The sequence below is a fragment of the Callithrix jacchus genome, chromosome 2, assembly GCF_049354715.1.
Source record: "Callithrix jacchus isolate 240 chromosome 2, calJac240_pri, whole genome shotgun sequence".
Lineage (NCBI taxonomy): Eukaryota > Metazoa > Chordata > Mammalia > Primates > Cebidae > Callithrix > Callithrix jacchus.
In genome coordinates, this window is record NC_133503.1 from 99,554,411 (window position 1) to 99,581,118 (window position 26,708).

Below are 26,708 nucleotides of genomic sequence, written 5' to 3' on the forward strand. Positions count from 1 at the left end.
CTAAGTAATGTAGAAGGGATTGTAAGATATAGCAATTTGCCAACATCTCTCTCTCTCTCACACACACACACACACACACACACACACACACACGCACACAAATAACTACTTCAGGCTGTCTAGGGCTAAAGAGGCAGAGGAAAGTATTATGAATAACAGAGATAAAGAGACATCTCGTCACAGCCATCCATCCTCTTTTCCTTTTTCTAAGGGTATCAGCATTATCCAAGTAATCACTGCCATGGGCCTGCTTATATTGTAGCTAAAGAAGGATAAAAAAATCCTTTTTGAAAATATGCTTGAAAACTTATAGATCCAAATTGTTTGATGTGTGGCTAGCCTAATGAACTAGTACTTCATAGTATTGATTTTGGAAGGTTTATTGAAGTATCTCTGAATATTATATTTTTTCAGTATTCATGTATATACCACCGCTTTTCAGATGGGCATAGCAATAGTGCTTTGTACTTACTTTATGCTTTGCAAAATGCTCTTACATTTGTTAATTTAATTCTCACAACCCTATATAACATTTACCAATAAGAAAAACAAACAGTTACTTGCTCAATGTTTTAAGTAAATGATGGAGTCTATGCACAAAAACAGATTTCCCCACTCTAAATCTAGTTTCCCTTCTACATTTTCATAGCTGCTCAAATTCTTGGTTTATAACTCCTAATCAGAATTAGAGGTGGGAAGGTGGGATCTCTAATATTGACAAAAAAGAACAAAAGCACATTTCCTCAGCTACAGATATTAATTCTCCTTCTAATCCAACATACTTTTGTTGAGGGGTTATAATATGTAGGAAATAGAAAATATACTTCCTTGCTCAGGAGATATTAAGGTACCTTATACATTGCTAGTCTTCCATAGCATGATCATTGAATCACTGAGTGAGTAAGTTGAATAAATCAGTAAATGGTGCCTCCATTTCCCATCAATTTCAAACATATCTATTTTTTTTTAATCCTCCTAGCTACCACAACAGACAATAATAATGGCAGATAAGGTCAAGAAAATACAATCATTTACCCAAATTGAACTGTTGTCATGGTCAGCAGAGACAAAAAGAAAGTATGCTTTTTCCTAAGCCTAATGAAAAGAAGGATTTTGACATTATGGTGAACTTCAGCCATTCCAAATTCTAAGAAGGGGGGAAAGGGGGAAAAGCTGTCTTCTGGACATTAATGATAAGATACCCCGTTTTGGCTGCTTTTATGTGTATTGATGCTTTTATACATGCTGTTTGTGAAACCAAGAATTCTATTTTACTGGCAGTTCTTAAGAATTAATTCTCTTTTGATTTTTCAGAGTTTAATAAACAAAATCATGAGACCCATTGAAATCTTTCTTTTTTCTTTTTTTTCAACTAATGTAACTTTTATTATGAAAAAATTTCAAATAGATACAAATGAAGACAATGGTATAATCACCAACTCACCTCTCCCAAGTACCAATGACCTAGATTAAATAGATATGCTCATTTCATACACGACAGATTAGTTCTCTTTGTTTACAGATACTGTCATTGTTATACCAACTATAACTTCTATGCTAGTTATATAGTATAACTTCTATACTATAACTTTAATATTCTATGCTAATAAAATTGATAATTTTCTTAAACGACTAGATTATTTAGTTTATTATATGAGAAAAATAATGTGTCATAGCTGAGTATCATAGAACTTGTAGACAAAACCACAGCATGAATTTTAGCCTGTGCCTGAATGTTCTGGAGGTTTTACCTTAAATTTCCATATATTTTATGCAAAACTGGTTCTGAGAAACCAAACATATGAGTAACAACCGTGTATAAATACAATCTTAAGGTAAGTCCAGTTAACTTCTGTATTTCTTATGTAATTAAAACTTAACTGGGAATAAATAATGGATTTGATATTGTGATTTTATTTGTCATGTTTACTTTAACATGAATATATTAACATTTTACAAAATTTTACTGTGTTCGTCAAAGCTGAGTGACATGCTGTGGACTCTGATGCTTAGCTCTACTTTTTATTATATGAATATCCCATATGACAAATGTTATTTGTGATTCACAGTACTGATATATATAGTAATCTATAAATTAATTGATAGGTTGCTAATCACAGACTGATCATTTGTGTATATGCATGAGCTGAAGGTGACAAAAACATAGCATTGGCAGTCTTTGGAAAAGACTGAATTGGCAGTCAATGTTGGAAAATCCTTAGGAATTTTCAATATTTCATACCAGGAGTCATTCTGTCCCAAATGTTTCACCTAGCATAAAGTGTTTACTACCTGTTTGTATTATTTCCTCCATCAAATATATTAGAAGTATATATATTTTTTTCACGATGATGTTTGACTGATTATTATTACTTACAATACTGTGACTCATTCTTCTGGCTCTTGCCTTCAGATATACCACTATTAACATGACAGCATGGGCTATAAAGCAAAAAGCTAAGTGAAAGCAAAATAGAAAGAAAAATTATCTTGGCTGATAAGATACATTCTTTAGAGGTGTTTTTACTTGTCTTCTTCATAGTCTGCATTTACCTAACAATTTCATTTTCAGCTTCATGTGGAATAGTATTAGAGTTTTGGTCTTTCTCTTTAGTTTGTATTTTCTGTATTTTTTCTTTCTGTTTTGCTTTCATTTGGTTCTTCATTGTATAACCCATACTGTCATATAAATACCAATATTGAAGAAGAAAGTAAAACTATTTAAAATATAGAAATATAAAACCTGGACTCTTCCAAGATGGTGCGGTAGGAACAACTCGGGATTGCAGCTCTCAGTGAAGGTACAGAGGGTGAGTCCTAGCCGCATTACTAGAAGGATCTTTGTTGCCCAAAGAACGGGGAAATTCCCAGGTATAGGAGAGACATGGGAAGCCATTGCAGCCCTCCTGGCTAGCATGGGCTGTTTGGGCCAGCACAGCAGCGCAGCAGCACCGTGCACAAAACGTGCTGATCTGAGTGCCCTGTTAAACCAGCAATCTGAGATTTGGGAGGGCAGATTAGCATATCCATCTGATTAAACGGGACTTGGCCAGTGAGCCAGACGAGGAGAATCCCAGGAAGTGACATTTGAGCTGGTGCAGTGGGCCCCTACACAGGAAATCACACAGATCCCAGTGCCCTACCAGCAGGCAACTAAAACACCTGGCAGAGAGTCAACCATTCAACTTAAAAAAAAAAATTAAGAGGGAGAAAGGGCTCTGAGGCAGGGAGCCAGGTGATCAGGCTCGGCAGGTCCCACCCCCACAGGGACAAACAAAACGGCGAATAGAAACGCTCAGGGCTGAGAGTTTCACTGCGGGCACAGCTGAATCCAGGATGGTGCAGCTCCGTCGGGGAGGGGCATCCGCCACTACAGAGGCATTCCGCCCCTACTGAGGTACACGCCCATTGCTGACGCAGCCTGCCGTTGCCAAGGCAATCCGCCACAACAGAGAGACTCCGCCAACAGGGTGGAGCCCACAACAGCAGGGCAGAGCCCACAGGCAACAGGGTGGAGCCCAGGACGCAGGGCGAAGTCCACAGCAACAGGGTGAAGCCAACAGCAGCAGGGCGAAGCCCAAAGCAGCAGGGACAGGAGTGGACCTCAGCAGTTGTACAGCAGAGGGGCTAGACTGTTAGAAGGAAAACTAAGTAACAGAAATACTTCAGCATCAACAATCTGGGCATACACTCAGAGACCCAATCGAAAAGCCAGCAACTACTCAGACGACAGGTGGATAAATCCACAAAGATGGGAAGAAACCAGCACAAAAAGGAGGAAAACACCTGAAACCAAAACACCTTGCCTCCTACAAAGGACCAAAACTCCTCACCAGCAAGGGAACAAAGCTGGACAGAAAATAAGTGTGATGAAATGACGGAATCAGATTTCAGAAGGTGGATAACGAGAAATTTCTGTGAGTTAAAAGAACATGTTTTAAATCAATGCAAAGAAACTAAGAACCTTGAAAAAAGATCATTTCCTATTGAGGAAATGATAACAAGAATGGACAACTTAGAGAGGAATCTGAATGAATTGAAGGAGCTGAAAAACACAATATGAGAACTTCGCAAAGCATGCACAAGTTTCAACAGCCGAATTGACAAAGCAGAAGAAAGAATATCAGAAGTCGAAGATCAGCTCAATGAAATTAAACGAGAAACCAAGATTAGAGAAAAAAAGCACAAAAAGGAATGAGCAAAGTATCCAAGAAATGTGGGACTATGTGAAGAGACCTAACCTACGTTTGATAGGTGTACCAGAATGTGATGAAGAGAATGAATCCAAGCTGGAAAATACTCTTCAGGATATTATCCAGGAAAATTTCCCCAACCTAGCAAGGCAGGCCAATATTCAAGTCCAGGAAATACAGAGAACACCACAAATATATTCCACAAGAAGAGCAACCCCAAGGCACATAATCATCAGATTCACCAGGGTTGAAATGAAGGAGAAAATACTAAGGGCAGCCAGAGAGAAAGGTCAGGTCACCCACAAAGGGAAGCCCATCAGACTCACAGCAGATCTCTCGGCAAAAACTCTACAAGCCAGAAGAGAGTAAGGGCCAATATTCAACATCCTTAAAGAAAAGAACTTTCAGCCCAGAATTTCATATTTAGCCAAACGGAGCATTATAAGTGAAGGAAAAATAAAATCCTTTGCAAACAAGCAAGTACTCAGAGATTTTGTCACCACCAGGCCTGCTTTACAAGAGCTCCTGAAGGAGGCACTATAAATAGAAAAGAACACCCAGTACCAGCCATTCTAAAAACATACCAAATGCTAAAGAGCATCAACAAAATGAAGAATCAGCATCAACTAACAGGAAAAAAGCCAGCTAGCATCACAATGGCAGTATCAAATTCACACATAACAACATATTAACCCTAAAGGTAAATGGACTAAATGCACCAATCAAAAGACACAGACTGGCAAAATGGATAAAAAGCCAAAACCCATTGGTGTGCTGTATCCAGGAAACCCATCTCACATGCAAGGATACACAAAGGCTCAAAATAAAGGGATGGAGGAAGACTTACCAAGCAAATGGAGAGCAAAAGAAGAGCAGGAGTTGCAATTCTTGTCTCTAATAAAATAGACTTTAAAGCAACAAAGACCAAAGGAGAAAAAGAAGGCCATTACATAATGGTAAAAGGATCGATACAACAAGAAGAGCTAACGATCCTAAATATATATGGACCCAATACAGGAGCACCCAGATATATAAGGCAAGTTCTTGATGACTTACAAAGAGACTTAGACTCCCACACAATAATAGTGGGAGACTTTAACACACCACTGTCAATATTAGACAGATCAACCAGACAGAAAATTAACAGGGGCATCCATGGCTTGAACTCAGACCTGGAACAAACAAACCTGATAGACATTTACAGAACTCTGCACCCTAAAACCACAGAATATACATTCTTCTCAGCACCACATCACACCTACTCTAAAATTGACCACATAGTAGGAAGTAAATCACTCCTCAGCAAATGCAAAACAACTGAAATCATAACAAACAGTCTTTCAGACCATAGTGCAATCAAGTTAGAACTCAGAATTCAGAAACTAACTCAGAACTGCACAGTATCATGGAAACTGAACAACTGGTTCTTGAATGTTGACTGGATAAACAATGAAATGAAGGCAGAAATAAAGAAGTTCTTTGAAACTAATGAGAATGAAGACACAACATGCCAGAATCTCTGGGACTCATTTAAAGCAGTCTCTAGAGGAAAATATATAGCAATAAGTGCCCACATGAGAAGAGTGGAGAGATCCAAAAATGACACCCTATCATCAAAATTGAAAGAGCTACAGGAGCAAGATCAAAAAGACTCAAAACCTAGCAGGAGACAAGAAATAACTAAGATCAGAGCAGAACTGAAGGAGATAGAGACAGGAAAAACCCTTCAAAAAATCAATAAATCAAAGAGCTGGTTTTTTGAAAAGATCAGCAAAATAGACAGACCACTAGCCAGACTGATAAAAAAAAAAAGAGAGGGAACAACCAAATAGATGCAATAAAAAACGATAAAGGGGAAATCACCACAGATTCCACAGAAATTCAAACCATCATCAGCGAATACCACAAACAACTCTATGCACATAAACTAGTAAACCTGGAAGAAATGGATAAATCCTGAACATCTGTGTCCTCCCAAGTCTAAACCAGGAGGAAGCCGCAACTATGAATAGACCAATAACAAAGTCTGAAGTCGAGGCAGCAATTAAAAGCCTACCACATAGAAAAAGCCCAGGTCCAGATGGGTTCACAGCCGAATTCTACCAGACACACAGGAGCTGGTACCATTCCTTCTGAAACTATTCCATATAATCCAAAAAGAGGGAATCCTTCCCAAATCATCTTATGAAACCAACATCATCCTGATAAAAAAAACCCGGCAGAGACTCAACAAGGAAAGAAAACTTCAGGCCAATTTTCATGATGAACATAGATGCAAAAATCTTCAATAAAATACTGGCAAACCGATTGATTTACTGCCAGCACATCAAAAAACTTATCCATAATGATCAAGTAGGATTCATCCTGGGGATGCATACGTAAGTCTATAAACGTAATTCACCACATAAACAGAACCAAAAACAAAAACCACATGATTATCTCAATTGATGCAGAGAAGGCATTTGACAAAATTCAACAGCCCTTTATGCTAAAAACCCTCAATAAACTCGGTATTGATGGAACATATCTCAAAGTAATAAGAGCTATTTACGACAAACCAACAGCCAATATCATACTGAATGTGCAAAAACTGGAAGCATTTGCTTTGAAATCTGGCACTAGACAAGGATGCCCTCTTTCACCACTCCTATTCAATATAGTACTGGAAGTTCTAGCCAGAGCAATCAGGCAAGAAAAAGAAATAAAGGGTATTCAAATAGGAAAGGTGGAAGCCAAATTGTCTCTATTTGCAGATGACATGATAGTATACCTAGAAGACCCCATCGTCTCAGCCCAAAATCTCCTGAAACTGATAAGCAACTTCAGGAAAGTCTCAGGATATAAAATCAATGTGCAAAAATCACAAGCATTCCTATACACCAATAGCAGACTTAAAGAGAGCCAAATCAAGAATGAACTGCCATTCACAATTGCTACAAAAACAATAAAATACCTAGGAATACAACTTACAAAGAACGTAAGGGACCTCTTCAAGGAAAACTACAAACCACTACTCAATGAAATAAGAGAGGACACAAACAGATGGAGAAATATTCCATGTTCATGGTTAGGAAGAATCAATATCATGAAAATGGCTATACTGCCCAAAGTAATTTACAGATCAATGCTATCCCCATCAAGCTACCATTAACTTTCTTCACAGAACTGGAAAAATCCATCATGAACTTCATATGGAACCAAAAGAGAGCCCACATAGCCAAGTCAATTCTAAACAAAAAGAACACAGCAGGAGGCATCACACTACCGGACTTCAAACTATACTACAAGTCTACAGTAATCAAAACAGCATGGTACTGGTACCAAAACAGAGATATAAACCAATGTAACAGAACAGAGGCATCAGAGGCAACACAACATATCTACAACCATGCAATCTTTGATAAACCTGACAAAAACAAGCAATGGGGAAAGCATTCCCTATTTAACAAATGGTGTTGGGAAAACTGGCTAGCAGTTTTCATGTGCAGAAAGCAGAAACTGGACCCCTTCCTGACACCTTACACTAAAATTAACTCCAGATGGATTAAAGACTTAAACATAAGACCCGGCATCATAAAAACCCTAGAAGAAAATCTAGGCAAAACCATTCAGGACATAGGAGTAGGCAAGGACTTCATGAACAAAACACCAAAAGCATTGGCAACAAAAGCCAAAATAAACAAATGGGACCTAATCAAACTCCACAGCTTCTGCACGGCAAAAGAAACAGTCACTAGAGTGAATCGGCAACCAACAGAATGGGAAAAAATTTTTACAGTTTACCCATCTGACAAAGGGCTGATATCCAGAATTTACAAAGAACTCAAACAGATTCACAGGAAAAAAACAAACAAGCCCATTCAACAATGGGCAAAGGATATGAACAGACACTTTACACAAGAAGACATACATGTGGCCAACAAACATATGAAAAAATGCTCATCATCACTGGCCATCAGAGAGATGCAAATCAAAACCACACTGAGATACCATCTCACGCCAGTTAGAATGGCAATCATTAAAAAATCTGGAGACAACAGATGCTGGAGAGGATGGAGAAATAGGAACACTTACACTGTTGGTGGGAGTGTAAATTAGTTCAGCCATTGTGGAAGACAGTGTGGCAATTCTTCAAGGCCTTAGAAATAGAAATTCCATTTGACCCATCAATCCCATTACTGGGTATATATCCAAAGGACTATAAATCGTTCTACTTTAAGGACACATGCACAGGAATGTTCATTGTAGCACTGTTTACAATAGCAAAGACCTGCCAACCCAAATGCCCATCCATGATAGACTGGACTGGGAAAATGTGGCTCATATACACCATGGAATACTATGCAGCAATCAAAAATGATGAATTCGCATCCTTCGTAGGGACATGGATGAATCTGGAGAACGTCATTCTCAGCAAACTGACACAAGAACAGAAAATGAAATACCACATATTCTCACTCATAGACGGGTGAGGAAAAATGAGAACACATGGACACAGGGAAGGGAGTACTACACATTGGGGTCTATTGTGGGGAATGGTGAGGGACAGTGGGGGGTGGGGAGCTGGGGAGGGATAGCGTGGGGAGAAATGCCAAATGTGGGTGAAGGGCAGGAAGGTAGCAAAACACACTGCCATGTGTGTACCTATGCAACTATTTTGCACGATCTGCACATGTACCCCAAAACCTAAAATGCAATAAAAAATAAAAGAAAAAAAAGACATATAAAACGTATAATGTCTTATTTTGAATTTTTTTAATCTTTAAATATATTAAGGAAGTTCTATTTTGTGGGACTTACATGCATTCTAATAGGTGACACATATGTTTTACCAGTGAGATAGATAAAAATTTTTTGAGGAATGTCATGGAAAAAAACAAAGAGGATAATTGTATATAAGAATCTGCATTTTCAGCAGCTAAATTGATATGCATTTCTTCATGGAAAATCATATGTGGATGATGTTTTCTCTCTGTAACAGTGGCAGGAAGAGCTAAAGATCCGAAAAAAAGAAGATGCAATATGCAAGGCCCAAGAACTTGAAGATAAGAAGTTAGAAGAGAAAATTCACTTTCAAGAAGTTATGAAGAAAAGAGAAGAGAAACTACATAAGCAAACCAAGCCCTATGAGCTTCCTCATAGAAGAGAAGTAACTTAATTAGAAAAGAAAATGCCACCCCCCCCAAACTGAGGTCAGAAATACATAGCATGAAAAATACCAAGATAGCTACATAGTAAGAGAACTTTCTGTAATTAACTTGAGGTATTGTATAGAAGAACTTGTTATCCTGATACAAACTGTTTAATAGTTATTTCTTAGTTCTGAATTAATGACCAACTTAATCACACTTGAATGAAGTGACTTCACTAGTCAAAACTTTCCAATACTACATCTAGAATTTTTCTCAATTGACATTTATCTCATTGTACAGCCTATGTAATAACTGATTCTCAGAACGCTGATTCATCAAACAGTTCAATGGAAATGAACTACAAGTTAATTAATAAGTCACCATATAAGAATTATTTCTTGAAAACAGAATGAACATAAGGTAACACTCCCATAATTACTATTATTCAAATAAAAACATTATGGCATCTTATGTGATTGTCATTTTATAGTCAATTTATGCCAAACCAAACAAACCCTATTTCAGAGATTGGAATACAGAAGGGCCAGTCATTTTAGATTGTCTTGATCTTTAACAGATGCCAGAGGGGACTCCTGAGAGACAGTGGTTTTAATCTATTCTGTGAGTTTATAAGAATAAATCTGTATGATCCTAGAAAGTCCAGGAGCAACTGTTGAATAGATTCATACAAACAGGAGTCATTTTAGAAATGGAACGCACCTCATCTGAAGTTCTGAACCTATGAGTAAGAGTAATAGGGTGGAGTTTTATGATGTCTTATATTCCTTTCCTGAAAAATACAAATAATATTCACATCTCAGTTTCACACAGATAACTTGGTGATACTCAAGACACAAGAACTTTAACAGGAGTGTCAAATTTAAATGACTACCAAGTCATAAAGGTAACATAAATTAGTGAAGCCAGCTGAGGAATACCTATCCCATCTAAAGAAATTTTCTGGCTGGGCACAGTGGCTCACACCTGTAATTCCAGCACTTTGGGAGGCTGAGGGTGGCAGATCACCTCAGGTCAGGAGCTTGAGACTAACCTGGCCAATATGGAGAAACCCCATCTCTACTAAGAAAAAGTACAAATTTAGCCGGGCCTGGTGGTGCATGCCTGTAATCTCAGCTACTCAGGAGGCTCAGGCAGGAGAGTCATTTGAACATGGGAGGCGGAGATTGTGGTGAGCCGAGATCAAGCCACTGCACTCCAGTCTGGGCAACAAGAATGAACCTCTGTCTCAAAAAGAAATTTCCCACCACTCAGTTACATCCTAAAATGTGTATCAGTATTTTACAATCATCCAGTCTTTCAAGAAGCTTTTAAATGGGACTATTTTTCAAAATAAAAGTAGCTAAGTGCCCAAATGTTGGCAACTAATTTTTTATAATATATTTTCAAGTTAAATATGATGCATGGGCCAAAGTATGTAACCTGTATTATGTGAATTCAGGTATCAGTCTTCGTTTAAGATAACAATCACATATGGCAGAAAAATCTTGTGTGTAGGTTCCTGTTTTGATTACCTATATAGCTAATTCAAACTAATGTTTCTCTTTCCAAACCTTTTGTATTATCCTTGTGTTCTCAAATGGAGACTATGCAGGTTCCTAGAAATACCTTCCAATACACCTTTCCAAATAACTTCATCCATCTGTGCTTTCTTCATTTGTGGGGAAAAAAATTCTATAGAAGACCAGCCAGTCCCCTTTCTTCAAATCTCATCCCTTCCAAAATCTTGTTCCATCAACTATTTACTGTCTCCTCCTAAGTCCTCCCTGGTCACTCCTTACTAAACCCATGGAAGTTTCAATTTCCTCCCATTCTTCTATCCAAACTATTCTCATTGGTTTGTAGCAAGATATAACAACTAAGCTGTATTAGTAAGGGGACTATGGAGATCTAACTGCTACTTACAACAATTTCAACAAATCCTACTGTTTCAGCACCAACTTTATAAAAGAAAGCTGCTATCTCCAATTTGAGAAACTTTCTAGCATTCTGAGGCATGGTCCTTAAGGCACCCTCACTGCAGACTTAGGTTTATGTTTTCTCTGCTCTGCTTAGCCTATTTCTACTTGTTCATCTTCTTTTTTACTTCCACAATGTTATTAATACTTCCAACATGCTAATATCTTTTCTTCTTCAGGATCCATGCCTTTTTACAAGTAACCCTTTTTATGTCAGAGTGGTGATTTGGAAGGGAGATAAACAAATTTTATATATAAACAGAGAAAGAAAGAAAAGGGGAGAGAGAGAGAGATGATTAATCAGAATACACCTTTATTCTTAAATTACTTTTTAAAATTCTTAACATTTGGCAACAAGCATCTCTCATGGTCATGGTCTTTCTCCTATTTTGCTGATTCTTTCTGCAATATTAGCAAAGACCATGGGCCGTAGATCTGGAAACACATTCTAGTTATGCCTTCTGCCAGCTATGAAACAGTAGGCAAGTTACTGAACCCATTTTCACTTTCATTTACTCATTTATAAAATTGACACAATTTATGTAAAGAGTGGTATCAGATAGAAGCTAATTTGGAAAGAAAAACCTGTCAGTCATTTTAACAGAGAATTTAATGTAAGAAATTATCTTCAAAGTTGTTAGAGAACTGCATAAATGGAGAGGGGACATAGCAATACCACAGAAACAATAACTGCAGGCAACTGCAACCACATTTGGAGCCATGGAATCGGAGAGAAGTGGTTTGCATTGTGAGACTCTAAGGCGTGCTGAAGGCACTTCACACAGCAGAACTCAGATCCCTGATGGGGAGAGATTGCCCAGATATTGCTGGTACTTCTGAGGGGGCACAATACCACTGGTTCTGGGAGTGCAGAAAAAATGAAAACTGTAACAACTTGCACCTTGCTGAAACCACACTATCAGGAAGAGTGGGAAAACTGGAAGAATCAAGTGTTTCCTTCCCTCTCATCCTGAAACTCTTTCTCATGTGCTTCCCCTTTCTAGCATCACAAAGCAGAGAAAACAAGGGTGGGTTTTGAAATGAAAGACACCAGTTAAATAACTGAACACTGTATGGCTTAGAACATATCAGACTATGCAATAAAAGTTAACTCTCCCTTCTTTTCCTTTGCAACTTAGGCCCTGTTTTCTGCTTATTCTGCAAGATTTCCCAGTGGCGGGGGGGGGGGGAGTTTAAAAGAAAGCATCTTCTCTTAAGTTAATATAAATGGCTTAAAAATAAACTTTACTAATTTATTTTAATAACTAATCCTTAATTCTTCCAACAAGTTCTTTTAACACAAATTCAATTGAAATTCTTTGTAATTTATGTTTAGTATTAACATTGCTTCAAAACTCACAAAGGATTCTATGAGTCACAGACTGGTTTGGGTCCCAGAAAAATTATTTCAACTATTCTCTTGTTGTTCAGCTTATGATCTCTCAGCCTTAGTATTTATTTTTCCATTCTTCCCACTGTGAGTTGATAGGAGAAAGACAGAAAGATAAAGATTCTCCATATCTATCTACCTTGCACAGCTCTTAGTCACCTTTAAGTGCCTCTACTGTTAAAAAGAATTAACCTATCTCAGGTCCAAATTTCTTCCTATTTAAAACTTATTTCCATGCTGCTTTATCACTTATGCTTATGTTTATTTTGAAAAAATAAACCCAAGACTGCCTACATTTATTTAGTATGGATTCTCCATAAATTTCTCTCAGTAACCACCAAAGCAATTTCTCTTTCACACCTGCTGCCTCATTGAGAATACTCATAAAACTTTTTAGGTAGTTTCACTAGAGTATTAGAATACTGGAGTAAATTCTGAGTAACACAAGAATGAATGTGATCATTTCTCCTGACATAATTTTTTTTAAAAAAGGAAAGCAAATGATTTACAGTGGTTTGTGGGGCACAACAAAAAGACATTTAAGGAAGAAAATATCTAAAACAAATATCCTGACTCATGCATTGATAAGTTGGTGTTTGTAGAAAAGGAGCACACAGAGTTAACAGATAAAATAACTCACACCAACAGTTTTCGGAACTCCATAGTGATGTTTAACAGTTATAATTTAAGTAATTGATTCTTCTGTTTCTACCAGTAAAACTTTCTCTGTAACTGTTTACTAGTTGGTTGTTTTTTGAGTGTCCTTTTTCATATTGCTTCTAGTTGAGAACAACTGTTATATAGTTTTTCTGAACTTGACTTTCAAATTTCAAAGTTATCTGATTGGGAATTGCTTTGGGGTTGCTTTCAAACTTCGTCCAACTGCTCACATACTAAGCTCTCACTTTGGGTCTGCCAGTGACTCTCAACTAAAATCACCATAGGTCTCCTGCAGCTTCTTCATTCCTCCTCACATCTCAATTTGCTGATGTAAAATGAATAAGAACACCCCTATTTGTCTTATTTGTGATTAATCGATGGCACTTGTCACCTCCTCTGTGGGCTAAATATTTAATACAAAGGAAGGTAGAGTCATGAAAATCTGTTGTGCCAATGCCTCTGTAGAACGCACGTGTAGTAACAAATTCAGTCCACACAGTACTTCTCAACCTCAGGTTGGCCACTGGAGACTAAGTATCTGTAGGTTCCTTATACTGATTCTAGTTATTTTCTGTGATATACAGAATTCACTTGGAAACTTATAGCAAAATGCATTTTAAATTATCTATAATATAAATTTATATATCTGTATAGTCTTACAAATTGTGTTGATGATTTGGTTACTTTTCTGCTACACACATTTTTCATGGTGATGTACATTTCAAGGATAATTTGGCTTTAATGTTACTCCTGCTTACTTTCTCCTCCAATCATTTTAGCTAACGGACCTATTTATATAATACCTGGTACCTTATTTTTTTTGTGTGTGTTTCACTGAAAAGCCAAAATAAAATTAAAATATATTTCCAAAACATTTTGTAGTTGGAGGATCCCTGTGATATCCAACTTTCCAATAAAATTTCCCAAGCTGACTCTATTTTGAAAAGGTGGTGGATCATCTTCTATAAATTAGTGAATAAGGTAAAAAATCACATATCTCAGAATCACCACTGCAGCTTTTTCATACATAGCCAGACTATTGTCAATCCAGTAATGCTTTGAATATTGCATCAAAACATGAAGCAATAGAAAATGTGGACAAACCAATCTGTGAATCTCTAGCTCCAGATTTTCACTTGGCTTCCCAATAAAAAAACTTCTTAAAAGAAATGACCAGAGGACACATACATACAATTTCTTCCATAGCATATATTCTCCAACATGATAACTAGGTCACAAGACTTGTGGCCCTATGGGAAGGTATGTCTTAAGGAAGAAAAGACTCAACCTATTCCAAGCAGAGACATTGTAGAATGCAAAAAACAGTTGGTGAATCAGATAGATTCTCCACAGGAGAAGGAGTGTGGGCTAGAAAAATGTAAATAAGTAAGGAGCCTGAGTTTGACAGGTTAGTAGCATTAGCTCCTGCAGGACTGAGAATCTGTTAAATCACTAGGAGGGATATTGCATGCAAACATTTTCAGTGACACATGCAATTGTCAGGGTGAGAAGAGAAGCAAAGAAGTAAATGATAGGAGACAGATCCCTGATATTAGCACATTAAGACCAATAGACAGAAATTAGATCTACTTCATTGCACATTATTGCAGAAAGCATACCAGTTCATCCATTCTACAGTTGAGGTCAGGGAGGAGTAAGCGAACCTTGGGAAGATTTAAGGACCCAGGCTCCCATCTACTTCCTTTTGCAGGCCAGACCCCTCCCTACAGATCCAAACGCCATATTGGAAAGGAGAATGGAGGGAAGAGGAATATGAAAGCAGTTATATGAAGAAAGCAAGTTAATATTTAAAAGATATCTTGATTTGCTAGATTCGAATTATTTTAAGACTGAGTTACTGAGCTTCATCTTGGCCTGGCTCCAAGAAAACCAGCAGAGGGAGCACGTCATGAGGAAGAACTGAATGGTTTTCTAAACCTCCAGAAACTAAATTTTCTCTTTATAGTTAAGATGTAGTATAAAATTAAATTTGCCTGTTTGCAACACATATATGAACTGATATTTCACCATATAGATAGAGACAGAATTAGAGATATGTGGTCTAAACTTGTATGCATCAATCTAATATATGTAGTCACTCATTCAGAAAACATTTGCTCATTGTCTGCTGAACTCCAAATACTCTCTTAGTCACTGGGGATATATCAATGAATCAATGAACAGGACAGAAAATATAATATTGTACATATTAAAAATAATGCACTTGTGTGTGTAAAACAAGCAAACAATAAAAATATATAATTTTAGGTAAAGACAAGTGAAGAACAAAAATAAAAAAGGTAAAAAGATAGTAATAACAGAAAATATGTTTTAGATAGTAGGATCAGCAGGAATGACCTAATGATTTTGACTAAGAGCAGAATGAAGTAAAAGAGAGAGTGACTTTCAGAGGAAAGAGTATTCCCCATCCTATCAGTAGCAAGTGAAAAATTGATAGGGTAATCATTCATGCTTTTTGCTAAATATTCCTGCTTCTCCCTTCTTTGAGATTCATAGGAGTGTTTTCTATTTTCTGGCCCCATCCTGTTGTGGTAGGTCATATGGTTAATTCTGGCCAACGATTACGAACAGAAGCTATGTGTGTCACTTCTGGGCTGAAGTAGTTACTTGTTGGCTTGACAATTTACAGTGTTTCTTTTATTCCCCATAGAACAATAATTTGTGTTCAAAATAGTGAGTATCCTCTTACCCTTGGTTCCCTTAATAAAAATGATGGAACTGAGAAGGGAAAACTTTTCTGTTTTAATTGTTTGAGATTTGAGGAGTTACATATTACTACATGATAACCCAAGCTATCCTGATGAAATGGGATTGAGTGTAGAATGTTCAAAGAAAGGCAAAGAATCCTGTAGAGCTGAAGGAGAGGCCCTAGAGAGATGGAGAGGAGATGAAATTAGAAAGGTAAGTTTGGTCCATATGATACAACAATGGAAGCCATACTGTGTCAGGGTTCTCTAGAGGTACAGGACTAATAGAATAGATGTATATATGAAAGGGAGTTTATTAAGGAGCACTGGCTTACATGATCACAAAGGTGAGGTCCCACAATAGGCCATCTGTAAGCTGAGGAGCCAGGAATCCAGTCTAAGTCTCAAAACCTCAAAATTAGGGAAGCCAAATGCAGCCTTCAGTCTGTGGCCAAAGGTCTGAAAACCCCTGAAAAATCACTGGTTTAAGTCTAGGAGTCCAAAAGCTGAAGAACTTGGAGACTAGGGTTTAAGGGCAGGAAGCACCCAGCATGGAAGAAAGATGGGGGCTGGAAAACTCAGCCAGTCTAGTCCTTCCATGTTCCTCTGCCTGCTTTTATCGTAGCTGCAGTGGCAGCTGATTAAGTGATGCCTGCCAAGACTGAGGGCGGGTCTGCCTTTCCAAGTCCACTGACTCAAATGTTAATCTCTTTTGGCAACACCCTCACAGACACACCTAAGAACAATATGTTGCATCCTTCAATCAAGTTGACATTCAATATTAAACAACAGACATGGGTTTCAAGTTAGATTTTTAACTAAGAGTAGTGGAAATTATTGCAAGGGGATGAGGAATTAAGCAATTTTAGCCTAATGTATAATGTTTTGAAACTTATGTCTTAAAACTTTTTTAAAAAATTGATATTTAATCTACTGAAAGTTTAGTATGCTTTTTTAAAGATCTTAACACATAAAACTGTGATTTTAGGAGATTAAAATATTTAAACTTAATCCAACACTTTGGATAAATTACAATATCAAATAAGAATGAGTCTTAGTATCTTTCCATTTGAAACATTTAGAAATTTATGAAACAAAAACCTTTTAAAACCAAGTCAGGGGTCTTAACATTTTCTTGGGAAAAGATGGGTTATAAATTATAATGCACATAATTTAATGCTACAGAAAGTTTATCTTCTTGTCATTGTTATTCTGATCAAAAAAGAAAAAGTTTATCTACTTCTTTGCAACTATTGAGTTGAAACAGTGGTCTTGATTTTTTTAAGTCACATATTCGACATATCAATGGTCATGATTGCTTCAACCCAAGCGAGAAAGGTGAAAATTGAAATAGAGGCATGCTGGAGCTCTCACAATGCCCATGTGCAGGTGTTTCAATGATTTTCATTCACTTTACAGTTGCCATATCAATGGCAAGAAAATTAGGTTTGATTGGATTTGGCAATAGCTTTCCTCTATGATATTTTCAAGGAATAGAATTGTTCAGGGTTGAATTCCCAATTATCCCCTGCTGTAAGAAGCTGGATAAAACAAAGTCTCCAGCATCAAATGTAATTAGCTCTATTGACTTATGTTTTTAATGTTAAAATCATGTTCCTTTTTGGGGAGAATGAACAAATACCACCCTTTCTCACTATATACTAATATCCTTGAAAACTGAATGGATTTGTTTGGCAACTTATTTCTGTGTCTCTGAGATCAAATCTCTGAAGAGCTCTGAGATCAAAGCTCTAAGAAGGGACTAAGATGGGACACAGGATGTAACATGAATGTTATTTTGAAAATATGAAACTAATAATATATTGTGCATTTTACTCTTTCCCTTATATGTTTCTTCCTAATAATTTAAATATCACAGAATTCAAATAGAAGAAGGTACACCATATTCACAACAGCATTATTCACAATATCCAAAAGGTAGAAGCAATCCAAGTGTCCCTCAATGGGTTAACAAACACATGTGATATATACATACAATGAAATATTATTCAGCCTTTTAAAAAAGACATTCTGATACATGCTACAATATGGAATAAACTTAACTTCTAAGTTAAATAAGACTATTATGAAAAACAAATACTCTATGATTCCACTTATATAGTAGTCAAATTTATAGAAACAAAAAGCAGAATAGTGGTTTCTGGGGATGGGAGAGGTAAAAATGGAAAATTATTGTTTCATGTTGCTTTAGTTTTATATAATGAAAATTTCTAGAGATTGCTCAACAGTGTGAATATACTTGACACTACTGAAAAAAATTATATCTTTAAAATGGTTAAAATGCTAAATTTATGTTATGTGTATTCTACCACAATTAATAACAAATAAGATATATTTTGAATAGGAAAATAGGTAACTAATATCCTATCAAAAAGTAGAAAGAAAGGAGAAATCCTTATTGGTAGAAAAATAAAGAAAGTACACATCACAAGACATCACATCATTAAACCCCTGGCAAAGAGTGGGAAACAGAAAATAGAATATTGGTGTGAAAGAGAGCTTCAATACTTGTATCATTGTTTCCTTTCTGGGAACATATACTGATATAAACATCCAGGAGAATTATGGGAAGAGCTGGGAGCATCAGGGAGACCAGAGACAAGCTGTCCCTACAGCAAACTAGAGGAATGTGGCCTCTAGGAGAACTCTACATCCTGTTTTTTCAGCATTGCACAGGGATATTTTTGCAGCATGTTCAAAGGAAGTGTGTGATTACAGGAGTTCAGGATACTTCTCATCCCCTGTCTAGTATGAGAGGGCCAGGGATGAAGAAGGTCCCACATGCTGAGAGGGTTTCAAAAAGGATAACATAATGTCCTGAGAAACAAATGGTATCTACACAGGTCATCTTAGAGAAGCAGAACAGCATTCATTGTAAAGACAGAACAGACTCCAAAGTCAGTCTGCCTGGGATTTGATTTCTGTCTTCTCCACATTCAAGCAAAGCAAACTTAAACAAATTCATTCACCTCTCTGTACCTCAAGTTCACTTCATGTAATGTGGTAATGATACTACCTACCTCACTGTGTTGTTTAAGTATTAGATATGTTTATACACATGAAAATCCTATCCAAATATCTGACACATAGTTCTCAATAATCGGCAGTCATTATTCTTTGCTTTAATTGTTATCAAAAAGGAATATGAGGAGAACTATCAAATATAGATTTCTCAACACTGCCTTAAAAACGAAGTTGTCCAACTTCAGACAGAAAGCCTATAGCTTATATTTTCTGCCATCCAATTGAGTGTGGCTTAGGAACAAATATTATATCAGTTCTTAGGAGTGAAAAAAGATCAAGGTAAATGTTTTTTGTACATTGAATGTAGTGTAAGTACATTTTGATCCCACTATAGAATAGATATTCCTTCAGAATCCTCAAGCTGTGTACCTGAATCTAACATTTGTGCGAAGTGAGAGAAGGATGCAACTAGAGGCAGAAATACCATATCTATAAATATTTAAAACATACATTAGGCTAATAATAAACAAATGAAATATGTTTTAGCCTTTTACTTTGAAAACTATACCTTCACAATGAATTGAAAGGCCAGAGTCAAATTTAGAATTCCACACTGGAACTTGGTGAGGCAGGAAAGCAGGCTGTATTCTAGCCTCTGATTTACCTCCTTTATCCCACAAGTCTCTGTCCTTCATGAGGCGTAATGCACAAGCATTTTGTCAGCCTACCCTACTCATGATGAAGCTCTATCTATGGTCCTATAAACAGACACTCCCTGCCCACTCCTCAGGCCAAGGATACAGACATCAGCAATGTGGGACTTGAAGTATGGTACAGGTGGGGAAGGGGATTGGGTTTTAGTTAGGTACATTCCCTACAGTAAACTCTTTGCCTCCTAGGGAGAAGACCTTCTTTGCCTTGGCCAGAAGACCAGAGTAGGATTTGCTAGTGTTTGGAGCCCAGAGTAAGAACTCCTCTTGCCTGCTCTATAAGTGACAATGTGCACCAAAAAATGATTCCAAATCTTTCAATTATAGCTAAAGGGCAAAATTATCCAAAATTAGAGACCATCCCAACCCTGGAAAAAAAAAAGAATGTGTAGCAAGAGCTAAAGATACTCAACAGATGGAGGGACAGGAATGACATAGAAAGTTATCTCTAAGACCTTTCTTGAAATCAGGCATTTTGAAAAGAATAAACCTCTTTCAGAAAGAGACTAACGTGGCAAGAGCAACTCAGACTGTGAATGCAGTGACCAGGGATATATCATTTTCCAATGATTCTGAGAATCACATTCATTTCATATATAGCATCCTGTAACTGAGATGTTTCCCATAATTTATAGTGTTTTACAATTACTGTCAGCCAAGTGACAGTTTTGACGTGGCTGTCCGGGCCTGTATGTGCATGAACTTGATCATAGCTATTCACAACCAACCTTAATTAACATGAGTTGTGTGCATTGTTGGCTCCATATAAGTTGTGTTGAATTGCTATTTAAAATGTCTTTTAAAAGATTATACTATGATTTGGCATGAAAAAAGCTAGTTTGTGTGCAGAAAGAGGTAGAAACAAACAGCAGGGAATAAATTGGATATTAATGAAATAAATGTTCATTACTGGAAGAATACCTGCAACCTTTGTAACAACAAAGTAAATTCTGGAACTTAAAATAAAGATACCCATAAATAGATGAAGCTGTGTAACATGTTGTTACTGAGTTTATTGGGTAACTACTGCTACAGTAATGTTGCATAGCACCATCCCAAAACTCCATGGGTTAAAACAACTAATTTATCATGCATGTGTCTCCCCCCAGGTAAGCTGGGGTTCAAGTAGCCTAGGTGGGAGTTACCCAGATGGCCTGGCTTCTCGTGTCTCTGCTATACATGACTCTCATCCTCCACCTGTGATAAGTGGGCTAGCTGAGGATGTTCTTTTGGTGATAGCTGATTACAAAAAAGTGTAAAAGAACAAGTAAAAAACTGTTGTTCATAACAATCTCTAACGATGCATTGTATTTCAGCGTTCTCAGTTGTTATGTCTCCTTTTTTTTTCTTGATGTTACTTATATGGGTATTCTTTTTTCTATAAGTCTTATCAAAAGTTTTGAATTGTGTTTATCTTTTTAGGAAACAAACATTTTGGCTTGTTTGTTTGTTTGTTTGAGACAGGATCTTGCTCCGTCACCCAGGCTGAATTGCAGTGGTGTGACCTTGGCTCACTGCAACCTCCATTTCCTAGATTCAAGCAATCCTCCTGTCTCAGCCTCCCCAGTAGCTGGGATTAAAGCCATGTACCACCACACCCAGCTAATTTTTATATTTTTAGTAGAGACTGGGTTTCATCAGATTGGCCAGGCTCGTATCAAATTCCTGACGTCAAGTGATCCACCCACCTCAGCCTCCCAAAGTTCTGGGATTACAGGCATGAGGCACCACCACTGATCTTGTATTGTTTTTCAAGTCTCATTTGCATTTATTTGTGCTCCAATATTTATTATTAATTTCCTTCTACTAATTGGTTTGTTCTTGCTTCTCTAGCTCCTTGAGGCACATCATTGGGCTGTTAATTTTGAAATCTTTCTATTTTTTGATATAGGTGTCTATTGCTATAAACTTCCTGTTTAGTACTGCTATTGTTGTATCCTATAGATTTTGGTATGTTGTATTTCCATTTTCATTTTTTTAATTTAAATTTCCTTCTTAATTCTTTCATTGACCATTGGCCATTCAGGAGCATGTTGTTTAATTTCCAAGGTTATGTAGTTTCCAAGACTCCATCTACAGCTATATCACCCTGAATGCATCTAATCTTGTCCGTATTTTCCAAGGTTCTTCTTGTTTTTTGATGGCTAGTTTTATTCCATTGCAGTCAGAGATAATACTTGATTTAAAAATAAAAAAGTTTCCACAGGCTTATTTTGTGGATCAAGATGTGGTCATTTGTGGAAAATGTTCCATGTGCTGATGAAAAGAAAGTATGCCGTGCAGCAGTTGGACGAAATGTTCTGCAAATGTCAATTAGGCCTATTAGATCTAGTGTGCAGTTTGGCTCTGCTGTTTCTTTGTTGTTATCTGTCTGGATGATCTGCCTGTTACTGAGAGTGGTTTGTTAAAGTCCTTTACTATTATTGTATGGCAGTCTATCTCCCCCTTTAGGTCTATTCATGTTGGCTTTATAGATTTGGGATCTTTGGTGTTCAGTGCATATATTTATAATTATGATATCCTCTTGCTAAATTGACCCCTTTATCAATATATAGTGAATTTGTCTCTTTTGAGCATAGATTTGTAAGCTATTTTATATGATAAGAATGTAGCTACTCCTACTTTTTTTTCTTTCCATTTGTAGGAAATATCTTTTTTTCATCCTTCACTTTTAGTCTACATATGTGGGTTTCTTGAGGCAACATGTAGTTGGGTCTCGTTTCGTTATCCATTCAGCCATACTTTGCCTTTTCATTGGATAGCTGAAACATTTACATTCAGTTTTATCATTGATAAGTAAGACGTTATATAAGGTATATACTTATTACTTATACCAATATGTGTTATAGTGGTAAGTAATTAGTAACTACTCTCATTTTGTTGCTTGTTTTCTGATGGTTTTGAGACTTTTTGTTATGGTCTTCCTTTGTGGTTATTATATCTGGTGGTATGTTTTAAATTGTAACTTTTACTTTTAGTGAATCTGTTTCAAATTTTTGCATTGTGGTTGCCATGAGGCTTACAAAAACATTTTATAAACATAACAAGTTATTTTCAAAAGATGGCAACTTATCTTAGAACACAAAAGAATAAATAGAAACAAAGGAAAAAAATTACACTTTAACTCCATTTGCACTACATTTTGATTTTCAGTTTTCTCAATTTCCATTCTTAAAATTACCTCCTTAACAGGTTGCTGTAACTATTATGTTTTCTATATATTTTGTCTTTTGTGCTTAGTACCAGTATTATGGTATGGAAAATACCAGAGTTATGGGTGAATTACACACAACAAATTTAGTAATAGCGTATTCTGGGTTTGCTCATGTACTTAATTTTAGCAGTGGGTTTATACCTTGAGAAGTATTTTCTTCAGCATTTCTTGCAAGATGAGTCTGGGGGTGCTGAATTCTCTCAGCTTTTGTTTGCCTGTTAAGGACTTTATCTATCCATCATATTTGAATAACTGTTTTTCTGTTTACAATGTTCTCAGTTTTTCCTTGAACACTACCATATGATTCAGCAACTGGATATTTATTCAAAGGGAGAGAAATCTATATACTAAGGTACATCCAAACTCTAATGTTAATTGCAGCACTATTCACAATAGCAAAGATATGGAATCAACCTAAATGTCCATTAACAGATGAATGGATATAGAAAATATTATATATATATATAATATATATATATATACATATATACCTGAGTCAAAAGTAGATTAAAGTTGACTTATATAAGAAAAATTTAAATATTTTTCATAATTGGCATATCATTTGATAGCTACCTCAGATATGTATAAGAGTTCTATTCAGTCCATATCTTTACCAATATTTAGATTAAGCAGCCATTTGAATGTCTACTAGTTGAACGGTAGACTAGTTTGCAGTGTTCTGATGAGAAGTCGGTCATAATTCCTGTAGCTGCTTATTTGTATATGTTTCTTTTTTCCCCTCTGTCTGCTTTTAAGATTTTTCTCTTTCTTTTTGGTTTCCAGCAATTGACTCTAACATGCCTATGTGTGTTTTTCTTCTTTCTACTTGTAGTTTGTTAAGCTTTTGAATCAATGTATTGATAATTTTTTGTAAAATGTGTAAAATATCAATTTTGGTTATCATGTTTAACATATGTTTTATTTTCTTTTCTCTCTTCTCCTTATTGAACTTCAAATACAAGTGTGCTAAGTTTCTTGATAATTCCAAGAAGTTACAGATGGTCTGCTTACTTTTTCCTACCTTTTTGTTTTTTAACTGTGTCCTTCAGTTTGATGTTTTGTATTGATTCATCTTTGAGTTCATTGAATCTTTTACAATTTACTTTCAGAACCATCAATAATTGTTCGTTTTCAAATATTAAAATTTTAACTTTTAGAATTTTAATCAGATTCTTTTTTATTTTACAACTTCCACTTCTCTCCCACAATAGCTCATCTCTTTATCCATTTTTTTCCTATAAATTACTTATTTTTCACAGTTATGTTTATGTTTAATTCTAGACCTGCATAGTCTGATACCAGGACATTTCTAACTCAATTTATATTGACTTTTTTTTCTTGATTATGGGACATGTTTACCTGCTTCATCACATATCTTCTAATGTGTTATTGTATTATGAATATGGTATATAAAACTTTAATTTGTTTTGCTTCTTTGCCAGTGAATGCAAGCTGCTGCCCCTGTTCGAAGTTAGAGAAGGGACTGGCATTCAGAATCTTTATCATCAAATTGAGCCTGTGCTACCTCACAGCATTGACTTTACCTGTGACCAGCCCTGCTTCATGTTTGTGTTATCACTACTCTCTTTTTTTATCATGCTCATATTCCAAATGAAAGTTGAGATGCAATTTAAAATAGTTTTAGTTCACCTTTGGATTCAACTTTGTCAGGGCTTCAAAATAGAAGCAACACAAGAATATGTTATTTCTTTCTGCTTATCAGCTTCTCTTTCATGGCTGAATTCTTGATAATATTCAGATAGAGAAACTTATTTGACTGAAAAATTTGTTTTTTGCTTGGAGTCTTCCAGATTCAAATATCTCCTACCATCACTGTGTCATCTAAAGCTTATCTGTTTTCTTTTTAATCCTGCAGCATTCTCTTCAACAACATCAGGCCTACACCTCCACCCATTCATATTCAGACCAGGAACCATTCCCACGTAGAGAAATTGACATGGTACCCTAACTTGTTTTTCTCTGGAATTCAGTTCAACAAGGCTTTATTATATCTACTATTCTTTATTAGCCCCTTAGAAAATAAGGTGTACTTATCCATTTTGTCAATTTTGTTTTTTACCATGATTTGGAAATAATTTTTGCTCTTATTCATATAAACTGGAAGGGGAAGCCAGATAAATAATCATCCTGGAACTTACATTTCTATTCATGGTTTTATATTCTTTTCCATAAAAATTCCCCCAGTTTGGCAAATTTGTAGGGCCCACATATCTAGATCTCCCCTGAATAAACTAAAATACTTTATTCAGAGTTCAGTTTTTAAAACCAAGCAGACAAGATAGACAAAAGATAAATATTACATGGGATCTGCATAAAATAGTTTTTCTCTCCATTGTCTCTTACTTTTTCCTTGCTACCTTCTATTCCTTTCTCTTTACGTAAGAAGCAGAAATAGAGATGAGGATTAAAGGTCCTAACAACAGAGTAGGCTCAGAAAGCAAGGATGAAATTATGCTGGAGGCAAGGAATTTGGATGTACATTAGAGGAAGAAAAAGCAGTTTTGAAGTATATTTGTATTTGACATTATAAGTTAAGCCTCTAAAAAATTTAAATGTCAAAATTAAATTTATATATTAAATTTACCATGTTTCATTTTGAAATATAAAAATGGCAAGATGGGAAGACTGTGCAGGCATCCTATAGGAAGTCTGGTATTAAAGAGGAGTGAAGGGAGAAAGGTAAGACTGTGGGAAAGGGCAAGTTAAAAAGGGAACTTCATTGAAAAGTCCTACTCAACAACCACATCATCATCTTGATCTTATAACTAGCTCTTTTTTGCCTCTCATCTCCCAGCATGAAGAGTTTGCTTAAAGTTATAACCAATGCTGCTCGGCACATTTCTTCATTTCCGCACCTTCACTACTCACATTGCTCTACCCCACCCCACACACAACTGAAAATCAGTTTGCAGGTCTCTTCAGCTCTCCCTGACAGGCCCAAGCTGCATACTGAATATTTCCAGCTTACTGATTTTCACAGGCTTTTGGATTATATTAACAAATGGGTTCGTGATATGTACTAAATTCAACTTGATTTTGACTTAATCAGCCCAAATCCCTATGTGTTTCTATTGTAATTCTTCCCTCCAGCATAAAGAATTCCCCTGCTTCTAAAAAATCTTTGTAGCAGGTCTGCAGCATCACAAGCTTTAGATATCCTCTGATATAATTTTAAAATCTTCTGAGCTATGAATGGTCCCTGGCAACTCTCTGACAAACAATCATTTTAGTTCTGACAATCTATGGGTAACTGAAGCTGCACAGATCAAAATAAGAATATGGGATATCCTTAGATATCCCAGCAGACTCTAAGGGGGAAATAAATGTTCTATCCTGAGGCACCACCATGGATTAGAAGTTTTTATCTAGCTGAGAGTGACGGTAAATAAAGCCACTCACATTACGGAAATCTCTCAAATATATTTTTACACTTTAATCTATTTCTCTGCCTTATATAGTAGTTTAGGTAGGCTTCCCAATTCTGCTCACAGTCTAAGTATTTTGTTACTCAAAATTTTTTCTGAAATTGAAATACCAAGACCGAGACTTAATCTATTTATATTAGGGCCTTGAACCTTTTTGTAGGGAATGAGGCTGACTGTACATGACCATATATTCATGAAAAGGCAATCTGTAGAGAAAGTGTCAAAGGCACAAAGTGAGTTGTCTATTTTTTTCTTTTTCTTTTGTTTTTTGTCTTATTTTTGTCTTTTTGTTTT

General features: G+C 36.2%; 2 protein-coding genes across 14 annotated transcripts in view; one reads left to right on the forward strand and one right to left on the reverse strand.

Moving 5' to 3' along the window:
• TMEM232 (transmembrane protein 232) overlaps positions 1 to 9,796 on the forward strand; it is a 332,087-nt gene extending 322,291 nt beyond the window's left edge. For 10 of the 13 annotated variants that reach the window (XM_078365853.1, XM_054252071.2, XM_054252070.2 and 7 more), the window contains one exon: positions 9,175 to 9,796. In XM_078365853.1, the coding sequence (XP_078221979.1) occupies positions 9,175 to 9,351 (177 nt within the window). In that variant the 3' untranslated portion in view covers positions 9,352 to 9,796. Of the gene's footprint in view, positions 1 to 979; positions 4,820 to 9,174 lie in introns of those variants that run through there. The other 3 variants (XM_054252072.2, XM_054252078.2, XR_013532558.1) reach the window with 2 other exon arrangements.
• The window catches only part of LOC144581571 (uncharacterized), a 375,083-nt gene that overhangs the window by 109,561 nt on the left and 238,814 nt on the right, over positions 1 to 26,708 (reverse strand). The window lies entirely within an intron of this gene.